Source organism: Adiantum capillus-veneris, chromosome 14, assembly GCF_014529385.1.
Source record: "Adiantum capillus-veneris isolate H3 chromosome 14, ASM1452938v2, whole genome shotgun sequence".
In the NCBI taxonomy this organism is placed as follows: domain Eukaryota; kingdom Viridiplantae; phylum Streptophyta; class Polypodiopsida; order Polypodiales; family Pteridaceae; genus Adiantum; species Adiantum capillus-veneris.
Genome location: NC_140944.1, coordinates 148682646 through 148706569, shown reverse-complemented (window position 1 = coordinate 148706569; position 23924 = coordinate 148682646). Strand labels below are relative to the sequence as shown.

The 23924-nt window shown below is 43.7% G+C and overlaps 1 protein-coding gene and 2 pseudogenes across 2 annotated transcripts; 1 reads left to right on the top strand and 2 right to left on the bottom strand.

Annotated features, from left to right (window-relative positions):
• Positions 1–518: 518 nt before the first annotated feature.
• Positions 519–7884, bottom strand: LOC147443336 (uncharacterized; annotated as a pseudogene). Its single transcript, XR_015190273.1, has 6 exons — positions 7341–7884; positions 4441–4511; positions 4044–4343; positions 3131–3837; positions 947–3017; positions 519–817 (listed from the first exon to the last, which is right to left on the bottom strand). The product of XR_015190273.1 is annotated as an uncharacterized LOC147443336 (transcript).
• LOC147443337 (uncharacterized) lies at positions 5535–6718 on the bottom strand (annotated as a pseudogene).
• A 431-nt stretch (positions 7885–8315) lies between the features above and the next one.
• Positions 8316–9288, top strand: LOC147443335 (uncharacterized). Its single transcript, XM_086529841.1, has one exon. It carries the CDS (start codon positions 8504–8506, stop codon positions 9116–9118), a length of 615 nt encoding a protein of 204 aa, XP_086385967.1. The 5' UTR covers positions 8316–8503; the 3' UTR covers positions 9119–9288.
• The last annotated feature ends 14636 nt before the right edge of the window (positions 9289–23924 follow it).

The window sequence follows — 23924 nt, the reverse complement described above, 5'->3', positions numbered from 1 at the left end:
GCTCTAGTTTCATTTTATTCATTTGTTCCAAGATTCTTCCGAATCCTTGGAATTGAGCGCATTTGCCTCGCCCAATATCCCTTTACAAGGACCTTCCAAAAGGGAGCCTGAGGTTCGAATATGCGCAGATAGCAATGAATGACACACTTCAAGGCACCGTAAACCACAAGGACAACTGCTTTCATATGCAGAACGGGTTGCACATTAATCTCAAAAAAAGATTGCGTCACGCTTCTGCACGTCTTCTGTATGCAGGAATCTGCATCGGCATTGTCGCTGCCCTGCAAGGCTACGGGGCTGTAGCATGAGCTGCTCTCTTGCACGCGACACTTGCCTCCCATGCAGTTGCCTAAAGCTCGTGACCTGCGCTCGAGGCTTTTGCTACAGAGCATGGCCATCAGCTTCTGCCGCCGCTGCATTGGTCCATGGCCATTAGCTTCTGCCATTTGCTCGTGCGCGACCTTCTCTCACGCTCTCTGCGCTCGAAAACGCATATTCTCTTTTAAGGGGAGATTTTCTCATATTTTACAGCTGGGTACCCCATACTCATAAGATAGTGTGAGCAAGCTTTTCACATTTGATCTTATTTCTTGTTTATAGAACCAATCAATTCCGTCACCTTGGACACGTTTAGAAAGGTAAGCAAGCAGTGAGGGGGTGAGGAGACCCTTCTTTAGCTTGCCTGCAACTGCGCGTTTCGCAAGTATGCTCCACGCACGAGAAGTTTCTAAATCAAGGAAATCGTGAGCAGGGAAAAGAGTGAATAGCGAGAGCAAGCATATGAGACTATGGCCTCCTCCAACCCTTCCTTTCTCACCTGTACACACACAAATATATAATCCTCACGCGCTCGCACAATAAATAAAAAAAAAATAAAAAAATAATATATATATATATATATATATATATATATTTGTAGACAGAAAAACTAAATACATCTTATTACCTCTGAAGACGAACGATCAGACATCCATTCCCAGATTAACTGATATAGCAAGGCCCGCCCCAAAAGAATTGTCACCCGTGCCGGCCAATCCATCAGCAGCTCTCTTTTGAATGTATCCGTCGGGAACCCGCAGCCGCTGACGTGGAGAATTGTCAAGTGAGGATGAGTGCACCCGAGCGCATACATGTCCTTGAATGGCAGCTGCTCCATGCTCTGACACTCGTAGAAAATTACCCGCACCAGGTTTCTCATTTCATCACACCCTTGCACAGCTTTGAGCTTTTCACACTCTGTTATTTCGAAATCTCTCATGTCACGCAGGGCGTGCAAGGAAGGCAGCTCCTCCAGTAGCGGACATTCCCTCAAATGAAAATTTTTAAGATGGATGAGGCACTCAATGCCAGCCAATCGCCTTAAGTGTTGGACTCCGATTATCCATAACGTCCTGAGCTGCTTTGCTGGAAATTTGTCCAAGTGGAAGGTACCCAGCTCAGGCCGCATCCAGATATAGTGCTCCTCTGTAGAGACTTTCCAACCTAGGTAGAGAATTTCCAACCTACGTAGGCTGTGCACGCCCTCCAGCAACAGTGCTCCATCAGTCGTCAAATTCACCAAATTTGTCAGGCTTGCAAGGTTGATGGGGGCCGTTCTACGGTTCATGTCCACTGCAGCAATCTGCAGCCTCTCCAAGTTGCTCAACCCCTCAAATCCGGCACTATTGAAATCCAGGGCTCTATGCAACTTCCACGCACAAGGCTGCAGCTGCCGAAGTCTCAATTCTTTCAAGCGAACCAAACCAGTAAGAGTACAGCTGCTGGGCTGCAGCATTGAGCAACAATCTAGTTCTAATTCCTGTAGCAGCCTCAATTCCTCAAGCCCACTCAGAACACACATCTCGGACACAGCGAACACTTGCAGGCTCGTCAAGCTCGGAAGGAAGGGCCTGCGACCCAAAGTTGACCTCCACGACCGCTGGACAACGGCGGATGGTGAGATGCGTGAGGCTCGGAAGCTGCCCGGCAGAGATATTCACTCTCTCAATCTTGCCACAATGCTCAATCTTTAGTTGCTCGAGAGTGTGCGCTGCGGATGCGATTGCATCTTCAAGCTCCATGGCAAACGTGACACCGGACAGACTTAGCTTCCGTAGGCCCCTCCAAGTTGGTTTCATTAGTTTGACGTTATTAAAAAGGTCAGAAGTCACATCCACGTCCTGCAAGGCCGGGCATCCCTTCAGTATGTCTTTGCCCTCCACCAGCAATTGTCTTCTGGTTTCAATAAGAGTGAAACTTCCTTAGAGCTGGGAGAGTACCAAGCATAATCCCTTCCAGGAACTCTTCTCACACATGAAGCTCCTGCAAATGCGACCATCTGCAGCTGCCCATGTCCTCTAAATTCGGCACACCTGTTCCCTCCAATCGTAACACCCGCAATCCTGTCATGTGTTTTGCAAGCTCCAAGCTCCATGGCCTCTTCACAAAAGCTGGGACATAATTAAGCATCTGCATGCCGTGGAGCAATGTATTCAAGATGGAGCTGCCCAAGTATAATCCAGGTACGACAGATCCACGTCCCGTTCCTGCTGCTTCTTAGTGACACTACCTACTGCAAGTGCAGGTTGCAGAATAAACCTTTTCACATTCCGCACAGAAGCATAAGGGTCATCATCAAAGCACTCCAGCCTTGGTGGCACTTGATCATAGCCTGTGATGTCCAGAATCGCAAGAGAGGTTAAACCTGCCATCCGCAATGCCACCAACGATTCACACTGTCTCAGAACAAGAGCTTTCAGGCTTGAGAAGCCCTTCAAAATAATCCTCTCACACCCCTCTTTCACTTCAAAAGTGATGGCTCTTACAGGCCTTTGCGCATTCTTCTCCTCGGCCAGCTCCATTAATCCCACATCTCCTTTGTCCCACTGGATGTCTTCATTCCATAGATATGACCACGAACACATCATGATTCCCTTCCTCTGGATACTCTTGGCAAACTCCACATACACATCATGGACAAAGATACCACCATATATGCTTCCACTGTCGATGAAGCACAGCCTTTTGAGATCTTTCAACTGCCAAATGCATGAGATGTCATATAAGAATTGAGTCACACCAGCTTATACAAAACCAAACAAGAAAAGAGATTGATGGGACAAAGGCTAAAACAATTATCAATGCAACGAACCCGTTTGTTTATTTCTGCGTCATCTTCTCCATGCATGGAGCCGAGAATGGAACAAGCTGTATGAAATTCACGGACTCTCGAAGGTTGAAGATAGAGAGCCACATCTACAAACAGTAATTGTAGCTGTTCATCTAGTGAGTGCTTGAAGCTCTCCCAAATAAGCTCGTAAACCACACTGTCCCTATATACCTTCAGATTTTCATCATCAAGTGAGCTCCAAAACTTCTCCTGACCACGTGCCCATCCACCTATGTCGTCCTCATACCTTGCAAGCATGACACCCATTGCCTTTACCACCAAAGGTAAGTACAACAATCGGTTGTTAGAGTACTTCGCATCGCGAAAACCAGAAAAGCGCACAACCCTCAACCTTTGTCCTTCTCTTTCATGAGATCGAATTGCTGCCGTCCGGCCGTAATGCCACATCCCTGTGCTATCAAGAGGTTTGTTGCTTCCTCTTCATTTATGGTGGGCATGGGAATAGTGTCACATATGCAAGTCAATCGTTCATGTCCCGGAAGTGGACTGACAGGTAGTGCTGGCTTTAAAAGTTCAAGTGTGTGAGCTACCATGACTATTCTGCTACCTGGCCCCATGACGGAATGGAGGATTCTTCGCACTACTTCACATGACTTGTCACAGATGTTGTCCACCCCTAAAAAGATGGACTTCCTAGCTAGCGAATGATTCTTTAATAGAGACATCACCTACACCTCACAATCAAGTTTAGCAGTAAAATTAGAGCAAACAATGTGTGGTGTATGCAATTAGTGCTTAATCTTATGTCATACTTCGTAGATTCGTCTATCCAATTCAAGTATTGCATAAGGTTGCCACGTACGAGACTACGTCCTTGATGAACAGCATGCATAGCATCAAATGAAGATGATGGGAGAGCCCAACTGCGATTTACCTGATCAATGTGCGCTACTGATGTGGGGAGATCGAAGGTGCGACTTATTTCATTCAGGAGATCTGAATCGTTGGGATTGGTTGGAAGATTCAAGTAGAGGCATTTTCCAGCAGGATATCGACGAGAGAAATGTCCGTGCAAGCTTCTGCATAAAGTAGACTTTCCGCTTCCAGGAAGTCCGTAAATGCCCAAGATAAATGCTAGAGAATTTGCAGTAGATGGGCCCTCATTAATTAGGGGTTTATGTTCCCGTCCGTGCTCCCCGCCTGACTCCATCTCTCCAAACTTTTTTAGAATAATCTGCAACATTTAGTTAGTGGAGGAGTCAAAGTAAGCCACTTAACTTAATTAACCGAAGAAAGTGAAAATGATGTACATTGACTAGTGAGAAACTTGCCCAAAGAAGACGATCGCCTCCTTGCATATAATCGCTAGTGTCATAAATGTGGGAGAGGAAGGCCACGAGGCCTCCCACTATCAGAGGCACAAGGAAGCATGTTTGATTACATTAGTGTGTATTCAGAGAAGACAGAGAGAGAGAGACGCAGAGAGAGGTGGTTAAGTAGTTGCGTTGATTCGCGTGTATTGATCTGGTGACAACATGGTTCTTCATATAGAAACTGAGTAGGTGTGATTTGAAGAGGTGTGGTGCCTCTTGGTGTCACGAGGCATGACAACTGGATTATTTATTTATTCCAACATCCCCCCTCAGTTGAATGCCAAGAGAGATTATTGTGCATGAGAAGTGCCTAGATAGGTTGGAAAGTGCTTTCTGTTTTTGTTCCATCAAGGGATGGAGGTGCACAAAATAAAATACTAGTCTAGCTTGAAAGTGAGCATAGACTCTTCATCAACCAGGATCAATCAGGAAAGAGTTGAAGGTGAACATTTGATGGCAAGGTTTCATCTTGAATCTGGCACGAGAATCAGCATCAATTTGGTATTCCATCTTACATGAGACAAGTTGAGGTCGACTCATGTAGCTTTCGCCCCTTCAACTAAAACTTGTTGAATGCACGGAAACAGGAAGGGTTAGAAGCAAGAGAACGAATGTTGCCACCATTTCTTTAACAATGTCATCTGCATGTGTTAGGACTGCTCCATTTGCACCAAGTGAGCCTTCAAAATGGCTTTGTGAGTTGGTGCTGTAGGATTTCATTTGGGCTTGGGCTGTTCTCAAACATTGCAATGATTGCACCATTGAAAAGGGTAGAACCTTGACCATAGGATAAGGAGCATAAATCAAGTTCTGCAAGACATCAAGAAACACCAAAATTTGGGCAGCTTCCGCTTCATTGTCAACTGCAGCTCTGGGAGTAGAAACAGTGCTGGCATGGGACCGAGCAGGGAAAGAAGTGGAAACTGCTTCAGGAGAAGAGAGGTTCTCAGCATGAAAAGGCATAGCATCATAAGCCCGAGAAATGTCCAATGTATAAAGAGAAGGAGCTCTGCTGAGAACTTCCATCAAACGTGGGAAACACTGTGCTGCGATTACTGGATCTTCATCTCGATCCGCATCATCAACCCTGCAGATGGGATAGAAAGCCCATGGAACATGAGAGACCACTGCCTTGCAAAGAGTTGGGATGATCAGACCCAAGAAGTTAACCAAGAGACGGGAACCTTGTAGGCCATCGTCTGCAAACATTGATAATACCTCTGCTGGCACAAATTGAGGTATCAAAGTGGATTCTTCAACAGGTGCAGGGTGGTCGATTGCAAGTTGTAGTTCATTAACATCATTTGCTGGAGTAGCCGCTACATGCATGGCAACAGCAGGAACAGGTTCATGCAAGAGTCAGAATTGAACATCGGCTGCCAAAAGGGGTAAAACAGCAGGATCTGGCTCGTGGCAGCCGCATGTTAGACGTCGTTCATCATCTTCTTCAATGGTGTCTGCATCAGATTCTGCCTTTATTTCAGTAGCAGCAAGGTCGACTCCATCTGTTGGATGTAGGGGCTCCATCAGGGATCCAAGGAAGGTGGTTATAATTACTTCCTCATCATGGGCTGCAGCAGGAACAACTTCATCTGCATCAGTCGGCAAGACCTCGACCGCAGAGTCATTTGCAAGCGTTTGAAAATCACCTCTGGAGAGAGCCGCAGCATATTGACACTTGTGTGAATCAAGGCAGAGGCAGGGCATGTTTGAGAAGGCTTCCGTGCCAAGCGCAGAAGCTTCAAGACATTTGCAGAAGAGGGGGCCGCCATGTGAGTATTGGGCATCTTTAGGAGCCGATGTTTGGGAGGCGGCCTCTTTCTTCAGGTTCTTCAATTCGAAAGAGTTGGCTATATTAGGCGCATGAAGGAGGCCTTGATTGGTTCCTTGGTTAGGCTCAGCCAGAGCAGCATTGAAAGAGGCAAGTCGTGGGACTGGCTGGGCTTTGCAGGTTGAGGAGTCATCTGCACAGGCATTTGGCAGGCGCAAGATTAAGCGACGCTCGGCTAGTGCGCGCAGGAATGGCAGGGCCGAAAGGGCTGGAAGTTGGGCATGGTGCTTCAGGATGACGCGCCGAACCTGCTTACCAGGGGCCAATAAGATCTTGCGAGCATTCAGGGTATGGACAAGAAGAGGCAGCGTCATAAGCATGGAGAGGAGAATACTGGCGATTGATACCATGTGGGAGAGGAAGGCCAGGTTGCCTCCCACTATCAGAGGCACAAGGAAGTATGTTTGATTACATTAGTGTGTATTCATAGGAGAGAGAGAGAGAGAGAGAGAGAGAGAGAGAGAGAGAGAGAGAGACGCAAAGATAGGTGGTTAAGTAGTTGCATTGATTTGCGTGTATTGATTTGGTTACAACGGGGTTCTTCATATAGAAACTGAGTGGGTGTGATTTGAAGAGGTGTGGTGCCTCTTGGTGTCACGAGGTATGACACGATAGGGTCTGAATGATTGGTTGTGATGTTTGATAGATCACAGGGTAGTTAAATAGGCTTGTGACGTGAGGTTTGAATGGGTACTCACGTCTCTTGAATTCTGGAGGCATTAGGATGGGGGGGATGTTGGAATAAATAAATATTAATCCAGTTGTCATGCCTTGTAACACCAAGAGGCACCACACCTCTTCAAATCACACCCACTCAGTTTCTATATGAAGAACCCTGTTGTAACCAGATCAATACACGCGAATCAATGCAACTACTTAACCACTTATCTCTGTGTCTCTCTCTACCTCTGTGTATCTTTCTCTCTCTCCTTCTCTGTGTAACACACACACACACACAATGTCTTAATGTTTAACTTCTACGCCTCTGATAGTGGGAGGCCCAGTGGGAGGCCCCTTGGCCTTTCACTCCCACAATAAATATTGCTTAGTGGCACAACAGTCCGAATGCTTTCTATGATCCTTTCTATGAAGCTCTGCTCTCCCTCTATAGCAGTGCCGCCATAGATGACACCATTTATTGAGCACAAATACTTCAGAGCCTCTTTCCAGTGGGAGACGACGATACGAGAATTTGATTTAGCAAAGGACTTCCACTTATTTACCCACTTTCTCTTGTTGCTCTTCTTTTTCTTCAGGTCAGAAGGAGAGAGGTCAAAGAAGTTGGGAAGGATCTTGACCTTAGGACTGTTTTTGAAGAATTCACAGAGCTCAATCGTGGGCCACCTAGAAGACAAGTACTCATCTGACAGAATAACCAAAGCTAGGCTACAAGTGGAGGCAGCAGCAAAAATGTGTCGGGGGAAGCTTTCGGCCAGAGGCAGGCTGTCGCGATTCTTGTCAAAGAAGGGGAGGAAGCCACAGCTCTTGAGTTCGCGACAGAGATCCGTGACGAAGCCCTTCTGTGCACCGCTGTGAGATAGAAAAACATCATGCTGGGGGGAGAGGCTCATGTCTGAGTGGTGCAGCATGCTTGCAGGATGTAATTGGAGTTTGGCAAGAAAAGGAGGAGTGAGTGAGTGTGTATGTGCGCACTGCGTGTGTGTGTGTGGGTGTCTTGCAACCTCAACACTATCACTGTACTCTTGCGTGGGGGTATTAGTGTGCCTCAACAGTACTGTGTAGCGGGGAAGAAGTGCACTGACCCAGTCTCTACGCGGGCAGCTGGACTCACTCGCCCTCAGGACTCCTCAACTCTATCACTGTACTCTTGCGTAGGGGTAGTAGTTATTGGAATTAAAAATAATTAACTCTAGCCTAATGCCTCGAGAATTCAAGAGACGTGAGTACCCATTCAACCCTCACGTCACAAGCCTATTTAACTACCTTGTAATCAATCAAACAACACAACCAATCATTCACCCTCTCGTGTCTCGCGTCTCTCTCTTCCTCTGTGTATCTGCTCCTCTCTACTTCTCTGTGTAACACACACATACACACAATGTCTTAATGTTTAACTTCTACGCCTCTGATAGTGTACGCCCTCCTGGGCCATCCTGTCAACATGGTATCAATCGTCGGGTCCGGGACCTGCTGCAGCCTTAGTCTGTCGACGATACCCTGCATTGCACCATGCACGAGGCTTCAACAATCGCCACGCTGCACCTGCAGCCTGCACGCAATGAGAGAGCCCTGCAATTCTTGCCCATTGTTGGCAATAGTGATGATTTCTCTAATCACACTCTCTGCGGTGCTGCTGAAGGCAATAGGGCAGCCCCTCTGCAAGCGACTTTCCAAGTCCCTCTTTCTACTACTCAAATAAATCCCGCTGCTGGATGCCCAACTCCAACCAATGCGCATCATTCTCCTGAGAGAATCCTCGCCATGTTCGAAAGGTTTTATGCTTCTGAATCAATGGACAAACCAGATGCCCTTGCTGACGCCAACGCTGCCATAACTTCTGCTGCGACCAGTTTCTCATCTGCCGCCAGTGTAGCCTCCAACAATGCAGCCATTTCGGCAACCACAAGTGGCACCAACCCTGCAACAACCGGCACTGCCGTCAACCCTGATATAGCCACAATTTCCGCCAATGATGGTGATGCCAGACATGACTTTCAAAGTAGGCAATTTCGAGTGCAATTTCCCTTTGCAGATGGACCTGCTATTGCCCAACTTCATGCAGACGTGCAGCCGCAATCAATAGCTAATACATGTCGAGAAGCCGACCTGTTTGCCGGACAATGAACCTGCAGCCGATGCAGAAGATGAAAAGGAAGATGAAGTCCCTACCCCTACTGCAGATGAAAATGCTGATGTACCTGTCTCACATCCAGTCCTGGTGATGAAGTACCCACCTTGAATGATGCAGCCAAGTATGAACCTGCTGATAATAAAAAAGATGAAGCTGACAGATGATGGCCTATATGGTAACCGTCTCCAAAGTGATGGCCTCTATGAAAATATGGCAATACAAATCTCAAAGATGGATGTTTGCGAATGCTATGACAGAGTCCCCATTTGCAACTATTGCTGTCGCACTTCTCGCAAGCGAAAGCCAACATTGTGCCGCAATTTTGGAATTCAAAATCATCGACGTGACGATCCTTCCAATGGTCCAAAGTCTTCATCATGCTCAAATACTTGGACTCCTACTTATCTTCTTCACCAAAAGCCAATCTGAAGCAAAATCTAATGCACATGTTTTCGGTCGAAGGGGGGATCAATTGAAGAAAGTCATTCGATCTCAACATGCAGTTGAAGAACTTGATTCTCGTGCGAGAATCGAGATGAAACCCCGACATCGAACATTTCCACTTAACACCTTTCCGCTTGAACCTGATTGATTGTGCAGAAAACCCAATTGAAAGCTAAAGTAAAATTTTTCTTTCATGCACCTCCATCGTTTGATGGAACCAAAAACAGAAAGCACTTACCAACCCATCTAGGCACTTCTCATACACAATAAAATCCTTCTCTCGGCATTTAGTTGAGGGGGGATATTGGAATTAAAAATAATTAACTCCAGCCTAATGCCTCGAGAATTCAAGAGATGTGAGTACACATTCAAACCTCACGTCACAAGCCTATTTAACTACCTTGTAATCAATCAAACAACACAACCAATCATTCACACGCTATCGTGTCTCGCGTCTCTCTCTTCCTCTGTGTATCTACTCCTCTCTACTTCTCTGTGTAACACATACATACACACAATGTCTTAATGTTTAACTTTTGCGCCTCTGATAGTGGGAGGCCCCCTGGCCTTTCACTCCCACAGTAGTGTGCCTCAATAGTATTGTGTGGCGGGGAAGAAGTGCACTGACCCAGTCTCTACGCGGGCAGCTGGACTCGCTTGCACTCAGGACTAAGTAGCACATAGCAAAGAAATTCGCGCACAAAAATGAAGGAGATCGCAGTCGTAGATATACACTTAAAAATTAAATCCGACCACGAATTAAACCCGAACAGTTTATGTTTTAATAATAAAATTCAATAAAAACGATCTAAGATAAGAACTTGTGCGCACGGGTGAGATGGTTAGCCCATGTGTTTCAATCTGACCAACGAGGCCTCAAGTTCAAATCGGGTCGACTCACACCCCATTTTTTGCGTTGGCATGTCCCCATTTTGCCTCGATTCTCGTGCGTCCGGCTTTAATCCGCCTCGGCCTTCCTGCGTCCACTTTCGGGCCATCGATTCCCTTCCCCCCCCCGGTTTAATGCTATGTGTTACTTAGTGTTGAGGCAATGTAAGAGCCATGTCCCACTAAACGCATACAATACATAGAGCACATGGATGGGACCTATGCTATGTGCTCTAAGTGCTACAAAAACATGTAAATCACCCAAGTTTTGTAGCACTTGGTACTTGTACAACAGGTTAGATTCCTTTTTGACCCAAAGTTCCAGGTCTCTGCACTAAATGCCAAGATGAGTTGGAGAGCTTCCACAGGCTATAGCCAATCTACTTTTTGCATTAAATGTGATGGCTAAGTTCCCTATGTCCCCAAAGTCCCAAGTGGGACTCAGCTCTATTAGAGTGGACACCAATAATGTTATAAAGTGGCTCTAAAAGTGACTCCGGCAGCTGGACTCGCGAGTCGCTCCCCTTTGCAGATGCCAATGATGTAAGGGTGGGTTCAGACTCTCTGGAAATCCATCACAGTTGAAAAGGATTAGCTGACATGGAAGGCATTGATTGGATTTCTTTACATGTAAGCGGAACATCATTTGCAAAACTTGTTCCGCCCTCATGAGACCGGAAGAGCAACGGACTTCCACGTTCCACGTGCAGGAAGAGATTTCACAAGATTTGAACCTTCTCTCTGCAAAAGTGAAAAGCCGGTAGACTAACCACAACACCAATCAGCTTTGGATGTCAAATCAAGATCTTTTTCTTTTCTAGTTCATTTCCAAAAGTGTGAACCAAAAGGAAACTTTTTCGCTCATACTCCTTTACATGTATTGTGCAGTCTGAACCTTGCTTAAGGTGGCTCTAAAAGTCAAGAGTCAAGCGCCCTGGTCCCTCACATAAAAAAATCTATTTCGACCTCATGCTGAAAATTGGTTCACAAGGCAAATAATTTAATAAACTGATGCAATCGGAGGAAGGGCCGCATGTGACGTCATTAAAAAAAAGGAAATTTGGGGAATCTTTCAAACGCTACATCAAGCCGTGAAAGGAGTACATATCCACTACATTACCACCAACGTCCCCCAAGTTATCTTGTGAGAGAGGAAATGTCGCAAAACAGAGCATTTGATGCACCTCTAGTGGCAAGCCCCTACACTTCCATCATCATTGTTTTGGAGACCATCATCATTGTTTTGGAGAGGGTGTAAACTTCATGTACGACCCCTTTTAAAGCTTGGAAGGGATAGCGTGGGTTCTAACATCTATGTGTGTGTGTGTGTGTGTGTGTGTGTGTGTGTGTGTGTGTGTGTGTGTGAGAGAGAGAGAGAGAGAGAGAGAGAGAGAGAGAGAGAGAGAGAGAGAGAGAGAGAGAGAGAGAGAGAGAGAGAGAGCATTATTCAAAGTGCTCGCACATGGAGAGCACCTATGACGCAACATCAAAAGAAATAGTAATTTTTGGGGATTGTCAGATGCGTGTAATACCTACACGAGTACCTACAGTACCTACACCACTACGTGCATAGCTAATACGCCACTCCGAGCGTGCACTAAACACACACAATGAAATAGAGGGTAGTCCGACTGCTCTCCACCCAACCATGAGAATGGTGAGGTTGTCCCTCACCCTGGACCTTATATAGAGTGGCATGCCATCCACATTCGTCTAGCCGCCCAGGCACTCCGGCCCGAGCGGTCTCCCCATGAACTCCACCCTCTTGGCTCTACGGCCAGAGGGTGGTCGGTCTAGGTCAAAGCCATTACATGCTACATGAAATTACCTCCCCCCCCCCAAGAAGAAGACTTTTCGTCCTCGAAAACAAATGGGAAAACTTGTTGGTAGTCGCACAATGGCGTTGCTTAGTAGCAACTTCTTCATTTACGTCTGTCCAAGTCCCTCATGCTTATTAAATATATCCATAACCACCCATACTAAGTCAGTTCCTTGACTTGTCTTGGGTATGGTATTCATGAAAACTATCTTCCATTTCCCCTCAGGAACATCCAATAGATGGACTAATCCTGCTATATACACGTATTGCATTGCAGCACATGAATCTGGACATGCAACTCCATGCAGTAACCCTAGTGCAACTTTGTGCACCTCGACCTTTGTGGAAGTACTGGCACATCTCCGTGCACCTTGGCCTTCCAAATATAACCCTCTACATTAGCTCTACAGCTAACCAGGAAGTAGGTCACTGCAACACTTAATTAGAGACTACGCTCAAGCCAATAATTCATCTTCATAATGAAAGGCATCTTGTACACTATGACCGTTCATCTAACCATAACCTCATCTTCATATCATGGTGTACCTGCGCACAAGGTCATGCATCTCATAGAATTCTCCAGGGACACCATACCATGTGTCAACCATGTGCAAAATTTTGTTTTTCCCCTTTCTAGAGAAGGTTTTTGTCCTAAAAAACATGAGTGCTAGCAAGCAACGTGCTACATAGAACTTTCTAGAAAACTACATGCTTTCAACGTGTACTTTCAAGTGTCATTTTGAAAAGTTCTTTTTTTTTCATAAAAGCGAGAGAGTATTATATTAAAGAGAGAATGAAATTACAAAAACCAGTCCAGCAAAAAGCATTGGGATAGTCATTCTGTCTTTGACCCTGGTTACAAAAAGCAGTATACCGATTACATTTTGCAGTAAGGAGGAGGAAAAACCTAAGTACAATCTATGGCATGTTGGGGAGCTCATTGAGCAGATCTTCAAGGTGTTGAGTCAACCTAACACTTGTGGAGTATTTTCTACCATGCACTTCCACGTCATCTTTACATTCATCCATCATTTTTTCAAGATAATCCACAGAACCATCCAGCAATATCTCATGTAGTTTGACGATATTAGCCATGTTGTAGTAGCCTCTGCAATCCATCAGCACTTTATAGTTGGCCTTATATATCTTGAATTTCTCGAGCTTGAGTTGATTAACCTGCAAATTCACATGTGAGAGTAGTTTTCTCAGACCCAGGGTCTGGTAAGTAATGTCAAAAATCCTTTTAATCATTTCCATCCAAATAACCCATAAAAACTCAGCTCTGATTTTATTCCATAAAACAATGAAAATTCGCACATTATCCCCTAGTATTATTTGCTTCTAGCTAGGAGTGAATACAATGCTTTTATCAGAGGGCCAAGAATAATCTTACTGAATTGACAATTCAAAAACAAATGGGGCATGGTGGCGGCAGCGAGTGCAGTCTTCATCTCTCATACCTGATTTGTTGAGTTTCTGACTTGTGGCAAGGGCCTTGTGAAGGACAAGCCAGAGCAGAACTGAGTGTTTTGGCAAGATGGCAGGGTTCCATAAGGTTTGGAATTGGAACTTCCATTGTCTCCTATCAAGAGATACATTCCACCTTCGGTTGAGAGTAACGTGAATAGGCTCTTTCAATGGAGGAAGGAGCATTGGAGGGAATTCGAGCTTAGTGCCTGATTTCCAGTAGAGGGCCTTGGGGGCAGGGTTGTCTTTGAAGGACGGAGTCCATACCATCTCCTTAGGAAATTGAGTTAGCCTTGGCTGGATGAGTTGAACCTCCCAAGGGCCTTGGGGGCAGGGTTGTCGTTGAAGGACAAAGTCCATACCATCTCCTTAGGAAATTGAGTTAGCCTTGACTGGATGAGTTGAACCTCCCAAGGTTATAGAGGTGCCTTATTGAAAAGCTCGTTGGTAGTCATCCATTTATGTTCTGAGAGGTTCCAGATGTCATCCCACCTTCTGATTCCTTTGTTGTGGATTCTGAGGGCAGTTCGAATATACCCCATTTCAATGGGCTATATTGGTGGGAGTGACCACCAAATAGAGTCAATGGCTCTTAGAGGCCAGCTATCCTTAGAGGAGCAGTTTATTCTGATTAGTTGGCGGTATTTTTCCCAAGCTCCCCATAGTGATTTGGTCGAGTCAGACCCTTTGGGAGAGATGGGGAATTGACCGAAGAAGATGGTTATCCAAGGAAGCTTGTTCCATCCTCTCGCTCCTTTGAGGTGAAACTGCTCCAGGTCTCTGAAAAGAAAAGTTGCCCATTCCTCCTCAGTTTGAGGTAGAGCTCAAAGAATAGATCTGGCAGCAAGCTTGTCAGCCCAATAACCTATGTTTATCACCCCCAGACCTCCTAATTCCTTGGGTAAGCAGCAAGTGGGCCAATTAACTTTACCTAGTCCTCTCTTGTAGGGATCTCTAGCCCATAGGAAGTTTCTACATGCTTTGGTGATGTCTTTCATATGATGAGCGGGTGGTTTCTAGTAGAAGAGAAAGAAAAGGACGTAGGCTGACATAAAGTGCTTGATCACGAGATCTCTTCTCGAGATAGATGCTTGAAACCCTGCCCATTTATTAAGTTTGAGAAAAAATCTGTCCTTGATCCACTGCCATCTTTGCCCTAATGTAACGTTGAACCCCATGGGGATACCTAAAAGTCAAAACACGACTCCTTCTTCAATTAGTTTGCACCCTTGAGCAAGCATCGAGTCAGGAATGGGAGATGTTGAAGACCTAACCCTTGTTTTTTCATTGTTGATTTGAATCTTGAGGCGGTGCAAAAGATGTTAAGACATTCCCAAAAGTTTTCTAAGGATTAGTTGTCATTGTGGAGAAGAGCATTGTGGTCGTCTGCAAACTGAGAAAGGCATTGTTGTTTCCCATTAGGAGTAGCCACTCCTTTGATGATTCCTTTAGCCATTCTGTCTTTGATGAGCCAATTAAGGGCAATAGCTGCTACAACTGCAAATAAAAGAGGTGCCATGGGGAAACCTTGCCTAACTGATCTCGATAAGATAAAAGGCTCTAAGATGGAATTCTTGATAGCAATCCTTGCAAGCACATCCCCCATGAGAGTTTTCACAAACCTTACCAAGTTTGGACCAAATCCCATCATAAGAAGGCTTTTAGTGATGAAGGTCCATTCCAACCGGTCGTAGGCCTTATCAAAGTCCACCTTTACAAACACAAAGTCCTGACCTGATGCTTCGGCGTGCTGGATACCTTCCTACAAGGCAATTACTGCTTCCTGATTCTTCTTCCCTTGATGAGCCCTTTCTGCTCCTTGCAAATCTAGGTCATGAGGGCAGGGGTGATCCTCAGGGAGATAGCCTTTGCAAATATTTTGTAGGCTGAGGTCAGCATGGTAAGAGGATGCCAGCTAGACAAATTTGCTCTAAAACCCGTTTGTGGAGCAGTTTGATTATCCCTATATGTATAGATGTGGGTAAAGCTTGGTGCTTCACGGATTCTTCCCAGACCAACAAGAGCATAGGGGCTAGAGTGTCTCTGAAAGTGTGGTAAATTCTTATGGGAGCCCATCTTGCCCATGTGCTTTTTTGGTTTTAAGTGCGTCGATCGTCCTTTTAATCTCTTCAAGGGTGAGGTTGGAGTCAAGCTATTTGGCTACTCCTGGGGGGATGACCGGCTCTTTACACTTCCAAATAGAGTTTTTGGGTCTTAAGGTAGAGTCAGCGAGTCTTTCTGGAAGGCTGAAGAGATTGGAAAATTATTCTCGGGTAAACTGGAGATTTTCCTCTTGAGAAGTAGCCGTGCCCACATTGGAAGTGAATAGGGGAATGATCTCTCTTTGGTGTTTTTTCCTAAGGCTCTTGAACATTTCTTTGGTTGGTCTTTCGACTTTTCCTGCCCACCAGTCCCTAAAGAAAGAGGCCAAATGGAGAAGTGTGAGGTCCTTCTCAGTTCTGAGTTGATTCTTGAGTGTGGTTATTTTGGATTGGGCAGCCATGTCGCAATTGGTGTCAGATTCCAGCAGCACCAGTTCGTTGTAAATAGCATCTTTTCTTGTTTTCCTGATCATAGACACAAGTTTTCTGAAGTGAATAAGAGTAGATTGCTTGCGTTTTACTGCATTGACCCAGGATTTGGGCAGGAGTTAAGTCTTTGGAGAATTCCTGGATCCAAGAGGTGAACTTGTGTAATGTGAATGGCCTTTGAACTTTGAGAATAACGGAATTAAGAGAATTAGAGTGAGCATTTTTGTGAGATTACTTTGAGAACATAGAAGGTGAACTTAATTGATGGTAGCAACATGAAAATAGTACTTAATTAACTTGGCATAAATAATACTTTTGCAAGAGAGAGAGAGAGAGAGAGAGAGAGAGAGAGAGAGTATTAGAGAACATGACAATAGTTGAGGACCGGATTTACTTGGAGCCGGTCCCCCCTCCAAAAGGCGTTTGTATTATAGATTCTCCCATCAAGAGACTTGTTACAATACAATCTTTGGGTTCCTTGTGACCGTGGTGATGCTATGAATATGGAAATCTTCATGCATCACGAGCATAACATAAACTTTGCAAAAAGCATTAACCATCCCAAGCCTCAGTCCCACGGCCTCAAACACCTTTGAAGGTGGAGAGAGCTAGTGGGGAATGAGGGTAGGGAAGAGGAAGAAGAATCATTCATAGGAGAAAGAAATAGTTCCTCACTTTTCATCACTCTTCTTGCTTAGCATAGCATAGTAATGAATATCAAGAAGATGGAAAGCATAAGCATTGAAGCATGGCTCTTGGTTGGGTTTGCATTCCATAGCCAAGAGTATTGGTGTAGGCTCTCCACTTCTCAACAAACTTGGAAAAGGAGATGGAGCTCTTGCACTTTGCACTCCACACAATGAGAGAATGTGTGTGTATGTGTGTGGGCGAGTATATCCCCCCTCTCATGCTCGGTCCACTCTCTCTCTCTCTCTCTCTCTCTCTCTCGTATTATTTCATTATTTCATTTGGACATGTGTCCTCTTTTTCCTCGTTGAGAGAAAGAATCTAATTATTTATTTTTATGTATCTAAATTTTTATTGGACCCCTTTAAAACCTATCCAATAGCATTCAAGCACATCATGAGAGTCACATGTGGAGGATCATTTGAACATGTATCTTTTATGCTTATTAAGTCATTTGGTGAACTGAATACTTCAAAGACTTAGTCAATCAAACAAGCATGTGTCTTTTATGATTCTTAAGTTATTTGTTTTGAATTGAATACTTCAAGCCTTAGTCAATCAAGCATGGAAACGTTCATGCTTCTTGAGAATTTATCTTTGAATTTAACATTTCAAAAACCTTAGTCATTTAAGCATAAAAATTACCTCAAGCTTTGGGCAAGGTTCTCACAACCACATTAAGCATCTTAGCACCTCATGCTTGGGTAGGATTCCCATCTCAAGGTTAGCCCTAACTTGAATAAGGTCAAAAGACTTTTTAACACTAACTTTTGAAGGTCTTTAATGAAGCTAACCCTAAGGTCTTTTAAGATCCATTAGATGCGCATTGCTCTTTGATAGACTACCTCCGTTTGGACCCCTTTTGAGATGTAACCATCTCGCCTCTTGGTCCCTTGTTGAGGTAAATTTAGAAGCACTTATTGTACATTGCTCTTTGGTAGACCGTCTCCTTTTGGACCCCTATTGAGATGCAACCATTGCTCCTTTTGGTCCCCTGTTGAGATATGTATAGAAGCACATATATATATCCTAACTCTTGTTTCCCTTTTATCTTCCCATATTAAGTGATCAGTTTAATATGAGAAAATCATTTGGTAAAGTTCGATATTATATTTTATGACATTACCTCTCTCTTGAAATCATAGTCATCCTCGATTATGAGATAGAGAAGATAAAGCCTAGTCATTAGTCCATGTTTCTTAGTGGGTAGAGGATCCCTTTTTACCCTACAAAATCATTCCAGAATGGATGACTAATCCATTTGGTGCTTTGAGAGACTTAGCTACTGCAAGCATGTCTGCTCTTTAGTCTATATCATACTTCCAAAGTAGAGTGACAAGTTCTACTTGGTGTTCGGGAGACGTCATCACCACAAACATGATCTTAAGCATGCATACTTCTTAAATTTTGTGCACAATAAAAGAAAGAGAATCAGTATTTATAAGACAAAAACATTGTTCATTTAAAATGCATTTTATTTTCTTACTCTAGTGTAGCATTGTAAGCATTGACAAGGTTCATATTATCCTTAATCTAGGTTCCTTGCATCCATCTAGCATCTTTAAAAGTACAATTCTTAAAATTAACAAGATATCATTGGATAATCTTATCGTTTCTTAGTACCTTGTCTTCGTGTGTCGAAGAATCGATTCGGGTTGCAACACCTCTTCTTGATCTTCAATCTGTGGCGGGTCCTCCATTATTGGTTCTTTTTGTGGCTCTCCTTTGTAAGGCCTGAGTAGACTCACATGGTTAACATTGTGAATGAGCCAATGGTTGGGAAACTTTAATTGATAAGCCATCTCATTGATTGGCTTAAGAATTTAAAAAGAACCATAGTATCTTTTTGCTAGTTTAGCATGATACTCTTGGTGGCTCATAGGATTCTTGCCCGTAGTATGCCTTAGATGAGCCTTGAGAAACTTTAGCAGGACCCAATCATTTTTCTTAAAGGCTAAGGCTCTTTTGTGCTTATTAGCAGCATCTCTTTTTGCCTTTTCTTTGAGATGGATATAACCTCTTTGATCTTTGGAAAAGTTTCTTGTGAGTCTCGGCTATATTCATTAGCAGAGCGAAGATATTCCCATGTACTCTAAGTAGTAAGCGACTTTTTGATCTTCCCTCTTTAACCTTGAAAGGTACTTTCCTCATAGAAGTATGTACAATGTCATTGTACGCATACTCTATAAGAGGTAGGTACTTCTCTCATTGAGAACGTTGGTCTACTTCCATGACATAGGCTTTTAGTAGACTCAAAAATCGTTAGATTATTTATTTCACTTTGGTTATCCGTTTGTGGATGATAGGCCAAAAGATAAATTTAATCTACTTCCTAGATTCTCAAAGAGACCCTTCTAGAAATTAGTGGTCATTCTAGGATCTTTGTGCGACACTATGGATGTTGGCAAGCCATGATACTTGAAGATTTGAGATCTAAAGAGGGTTGCAGTTTGATGTGCCTTAATAGTCTTTTTGATAGGTATAGAGTGTGTTTTCTTGCTAAGCCTATCGGCGACTAAAACAATCCAAGTTGCTTCCCTCAATCAAATTTTAATATTGGGTATACCACACATTTAAACATACTCTTTTATGTTTACTTTTCATGGTAGACCAACCGAAATACATTTCTACTCCTCAAAGAGTAGATTATGGAATCCTTCTTTGCCCCGCATAATGAGAAGCATGGGATTCATACTTGACTTTCTTATTGTATGGGTGAGTAACACATAGCCTATTGCGTTTGGAAGATAACCATCCTTCAAGGTTAATGGTTCTTTTTTCCTTCCCTAATGCAAAGGCTGTAATTACCTAAAAGTCTTGGACAGTAGCACACTCATTTATCATAAAAGGCAGATCATTGTGAGTTGCTATAGACACCACCTTGGCCATTGTGAAAGTGCATCGACCACTTGATTGTTCTTGCTAGCAATGTTTGGAGCATTTGTCGACCACTTGATTGTGCTTGCTAGCAATGTTTGGAGCAATGTTTGGCTTAGTATGCAAGCTTAGGATCATGTTTGTGGTGACGATGTCTCCCAAACACCAAGTATAACTTGTCACTCTACTTTGGAAGTATGATATGGACGAAAGAGAAGACATGCTAGCGGCAGCTAAGTATCTCGAGCACCAAATGGATTAGCCTTCCATTTTGGAATGATGTCGTAGGGTAAAAAGGGATAATCTACCCACTAAGAAACATGGACTAATGCATTAGGAAATTTCGGAGGTCATTTGGAGGGCCATATGAAAGAGAGAGAAAATAGAGCGCGTCCAATGAGCTTGAGGGCTACGTTACGTAGGAAAATACGTGGAAATACTCAAGAAATAGGAAAATATTTTAACAAATTTCATGAATATAGGATTGTGGCATCGTAACTTCTTTGCTTTTACCGAGCTGATAGGTGCATGTGTGGTCCCACTGCTGATATTCTCTTATGGTCATTAACGTACTGGAGGGTGGCCATTAAGCCCACACAAGATATTGGAATTGTAAAACACTTTCCCTCTATTAGGATTCTTTCAAAGTGAATCTCCCTCCACTAAAGCTTTTCTCTCAGAGCTATGGCTTCCATGTCTTCCCACCCAAGAAGCTCTAGGTGTTTATGGTCTCTCACACCAACTAGAAACACCTGCACTTTGCCTAGAAGGCCAAGTAGTAGCATATCATCAATTACAATATCAACTTCAATAAGTGCAGAGAACCAATGGGTTGGACAAAGGATAAACAAAGGTTCATGGGTCCTAATGCAACCAAGAAGAGCCAAGAGGTCTAGTGCTATCAATGTTTACCGCTCAGCATGGAAGGCCAGAGTGTTGGATTTCAAAGTTGAAATCGGCAAAAGATCTATAAAGGAAGTTCTTGTTCAGCATGTATTTACCCATCCAGACGTGATAGCAAACGGTGAAAATGTGTCAGATATACATCAACCACGTTGCAATTGTAAGTATTCTTCACATCTCAACTGCATTTGATTTGCCATTTCACTTATTGATACTCTCAGTTTAACTTTTGTTATATATTTTGCAACGTTTATCCCTCTTCTTATGAGCAATGGCTCCATTCTTCACATCTCAACTACATTAGATTTGTCATTTTCACTTATTGATACTCTTAGTTTAACTCTTGTTATATATTTTGCAGATGTTTATCCCTCTTCTTATGAGCAATGGGAGCCTGTGGAGTGCATAATAGGCCTCTTCCTTGTCGTTCATGCCCACATTGGTTCTCTATAGTATTCAGAGAGAACCAGAAAAAGCCTGGGTGATGAAGGAATATTTTTCTATGACCACTTCTACCAACTCTGCCCAAGGAATAAGAATGGCATGTTGGTGAAAGTGCCTCTACCAACCGACTGGAACACTATGGACTGGCCAGTTCCTGAGAAAACAATGGTGGAGGCAATGTGAAGTAAGCTCTACAAGGATATATAGAGGTCTCTACGTAGCTCTATTCCCACCAAACTGGTTAGAATTGCAAACTTTTGTCCTGCTGCACTGTTCATAGATTTGTTTCATAACTACAATATACGTGTTATGAAAACTATGTTCATGTGCAAGTCATTTCAGCAGTCATCCTGTGACAAAATTCTTGAAAGAGGATGGTATGTAAAGGAAGAGATTGGCATACGGTGTGAGGTCGCGCTTGACACTCTAGTTGTCAAGTACATGATTGCAAAACAATCACTGTTAGTCTCCTTTTTGTATATGCGATCACAAATGCTCAAAGGTAAGTACATTCCTATGGACCAGGTTTCTGCAGGTTTGGAATCCTGCTATGGATGTGGAAGTGTTTTAAAGAGCATGGCCTAATGTTGGTGGTTACAATAAGGGAGCTATACAGTCTTCTGCAGTTTCGGCACGACATAATTGAAGAGTCAATGGACATGGACCTTTCAAATGTTTCCTTTTTCCTAGCTGGTCGTAAGCTGATGCGGCATAGGGAGAAAGATATTTTGTGCAAAGAGTTGGATGGTCGGGTTGAAATAGTGTCAATGTAATAGAGATTCTTGTGAACCCAAGTGTATATGAGTGACTTTCAATACATGAAGTTTTTTTGAGCTCATTTGTCAATTGTGGTCTATGAATATAAGTGTTCTTGGAATACATTTCTTTAGCCATTGCCACATCTCTCTCTCTCTCTCTCTCTCTCTCTCTCTCTCTCTCTCTCTCTCTCTCTCAATGTAAGGCAACACAAAGACGTGATAGAAGAGTCATCTTAATTCATTAGAAAGTAAAAACTCGTTCGTGAACAATGGAGTGAGATACAATTTCTGTAAGTATGGAATCAAAATGTCTTCAAGGTAAAAATCAAAGGTATGCCCCTCAAAAGAGGGTGGTGAGAAAGTTGTTCCTGGTGGATTTAGGTCTCCCTTTTCTGGAGTATCATCAATCAGTAGTGTATGATTTGCATCAAAGGGTACGTCGATTTGGCTGAACGGTTTGTACAAAAGATGTAAGTTGGGTTTTTTAGGGTGGTAGTGGCCCTCGACGGCGGTAACACATTTTCTCTGATCATACAAAAAGGCAAAATCTGCCGTATCAGCATCGGATACACTACAAACTATTGTAACTAGTGGCGAGGAGTTTTGCCTTTGCATTGAAGACCATACGGCAACTTTGAAGCGTGGAAGAAGAAACTGAATAAATTCTTTTGTTCTTGGACGAACCACAACTCGACAAGTACCCATCCAAAATGTTTGCAAATCCTCATAGGTGTCTGCTATACCCAGAGGCATGTGCATCAGCAGCAATCCATTGATGTCCAAGATAATCAACCTCTGTAAAAGTTGACAAGTACATATAAGTAGTTAGAAGCTAAACATATTTTGCCATACTTGAATAGACATTACCGGAACAACCATATCTACAGGTAGCAAGGGTCTATACTGAGTCTCCATAGTGTTGTTGTAGTTTTTGCTATCCTCTGCTTTTGCTTCGTCGTCGTAGTCATCGTTCTCATCTTCATCAAGGGTCTCCCCCATGGCTCTTTCTTCCTCATCCAGGGTTTCCTCCAAGGTCTTTTCCTCACCCTCCGTTGGCCGGCTTACCTCATCCATATCCTTTTGGGGCTCCTCCATTGGCCGGATTGCCTCATCCATAGGCCTGCTTTCCTCATCCATCCTTGCCTCATCCAGGGTTTCCTCCATGGGCTTTTTTGGCTCCTCCACTGGCCTACTTGCCTCTTTCATTGTCTCCTCCATAAGCCCCTCTGCTTGTACACTAGCACCTTGCATAGCCTCGTTTGGACTTTCTGCATCCTCGACCCTTTCATCTTTGGCTGGTATGACCCCCTCGGCCCGTTGTGGTTCCACTATATCTGATGCAGGGGCTTTTGGTGGTGGCTCGTCACGTATTGTCATATCGATTGTGCGGTCGTCCAAGCAGCTATCTTCAGCTTCTCTGGGGTTGGACATAGTGAGCAGGTGTTGTATTAGAGTTGCCTCATATCTTTGCAAATAATCATATGTGTAGTTTTGCACAGCACTCTGCAAAATTGAAAGACCACATGGTGAGAAGTATTGTATAAAGAAAACCAAAACTGACTGAATGCATTGCCAAATGGTTACCTTAGTCATGAAAGGTTGTAATGCAAAGTAGCTTTGCAGGACATATTCTGCATGGAGAAGACATCTCCAGCCGCAAGAAGTTGCATCGGTTTGATTTGGTACAGGCACATCTTTGATTGGGGCCTTGTATAGTTCGTACCTTCCACATAGCTTGCCATAAGCAAGCAATAATCTCTTTACACAACTGCATAAAGGAGTATCAGGATGTTAGCTTGAGGCTTTCAAATTTACATGGATATCCATGAGAAACACTTCTGATACATAACACTTACAGCCTAATTTCAGGGTGGGTTCCTTTTATTGAATTGAACATCCACACTGCTGGCTGGTCAACATCAAGGCATATGAGACTCCAGTGATGGTTGTTATCATAAGGAAAGATGATGACGGTTACTTC

What these genes read in the sequence shown, in the direction of transcription:
- LOC147443335 (XM_086529841.1), top strand. Translation starts at nt 8,504, where the DNA reads ATGCACGAGGCTTCAACAATCGCCACGCTGCACCTGCAGCCTGCACGC.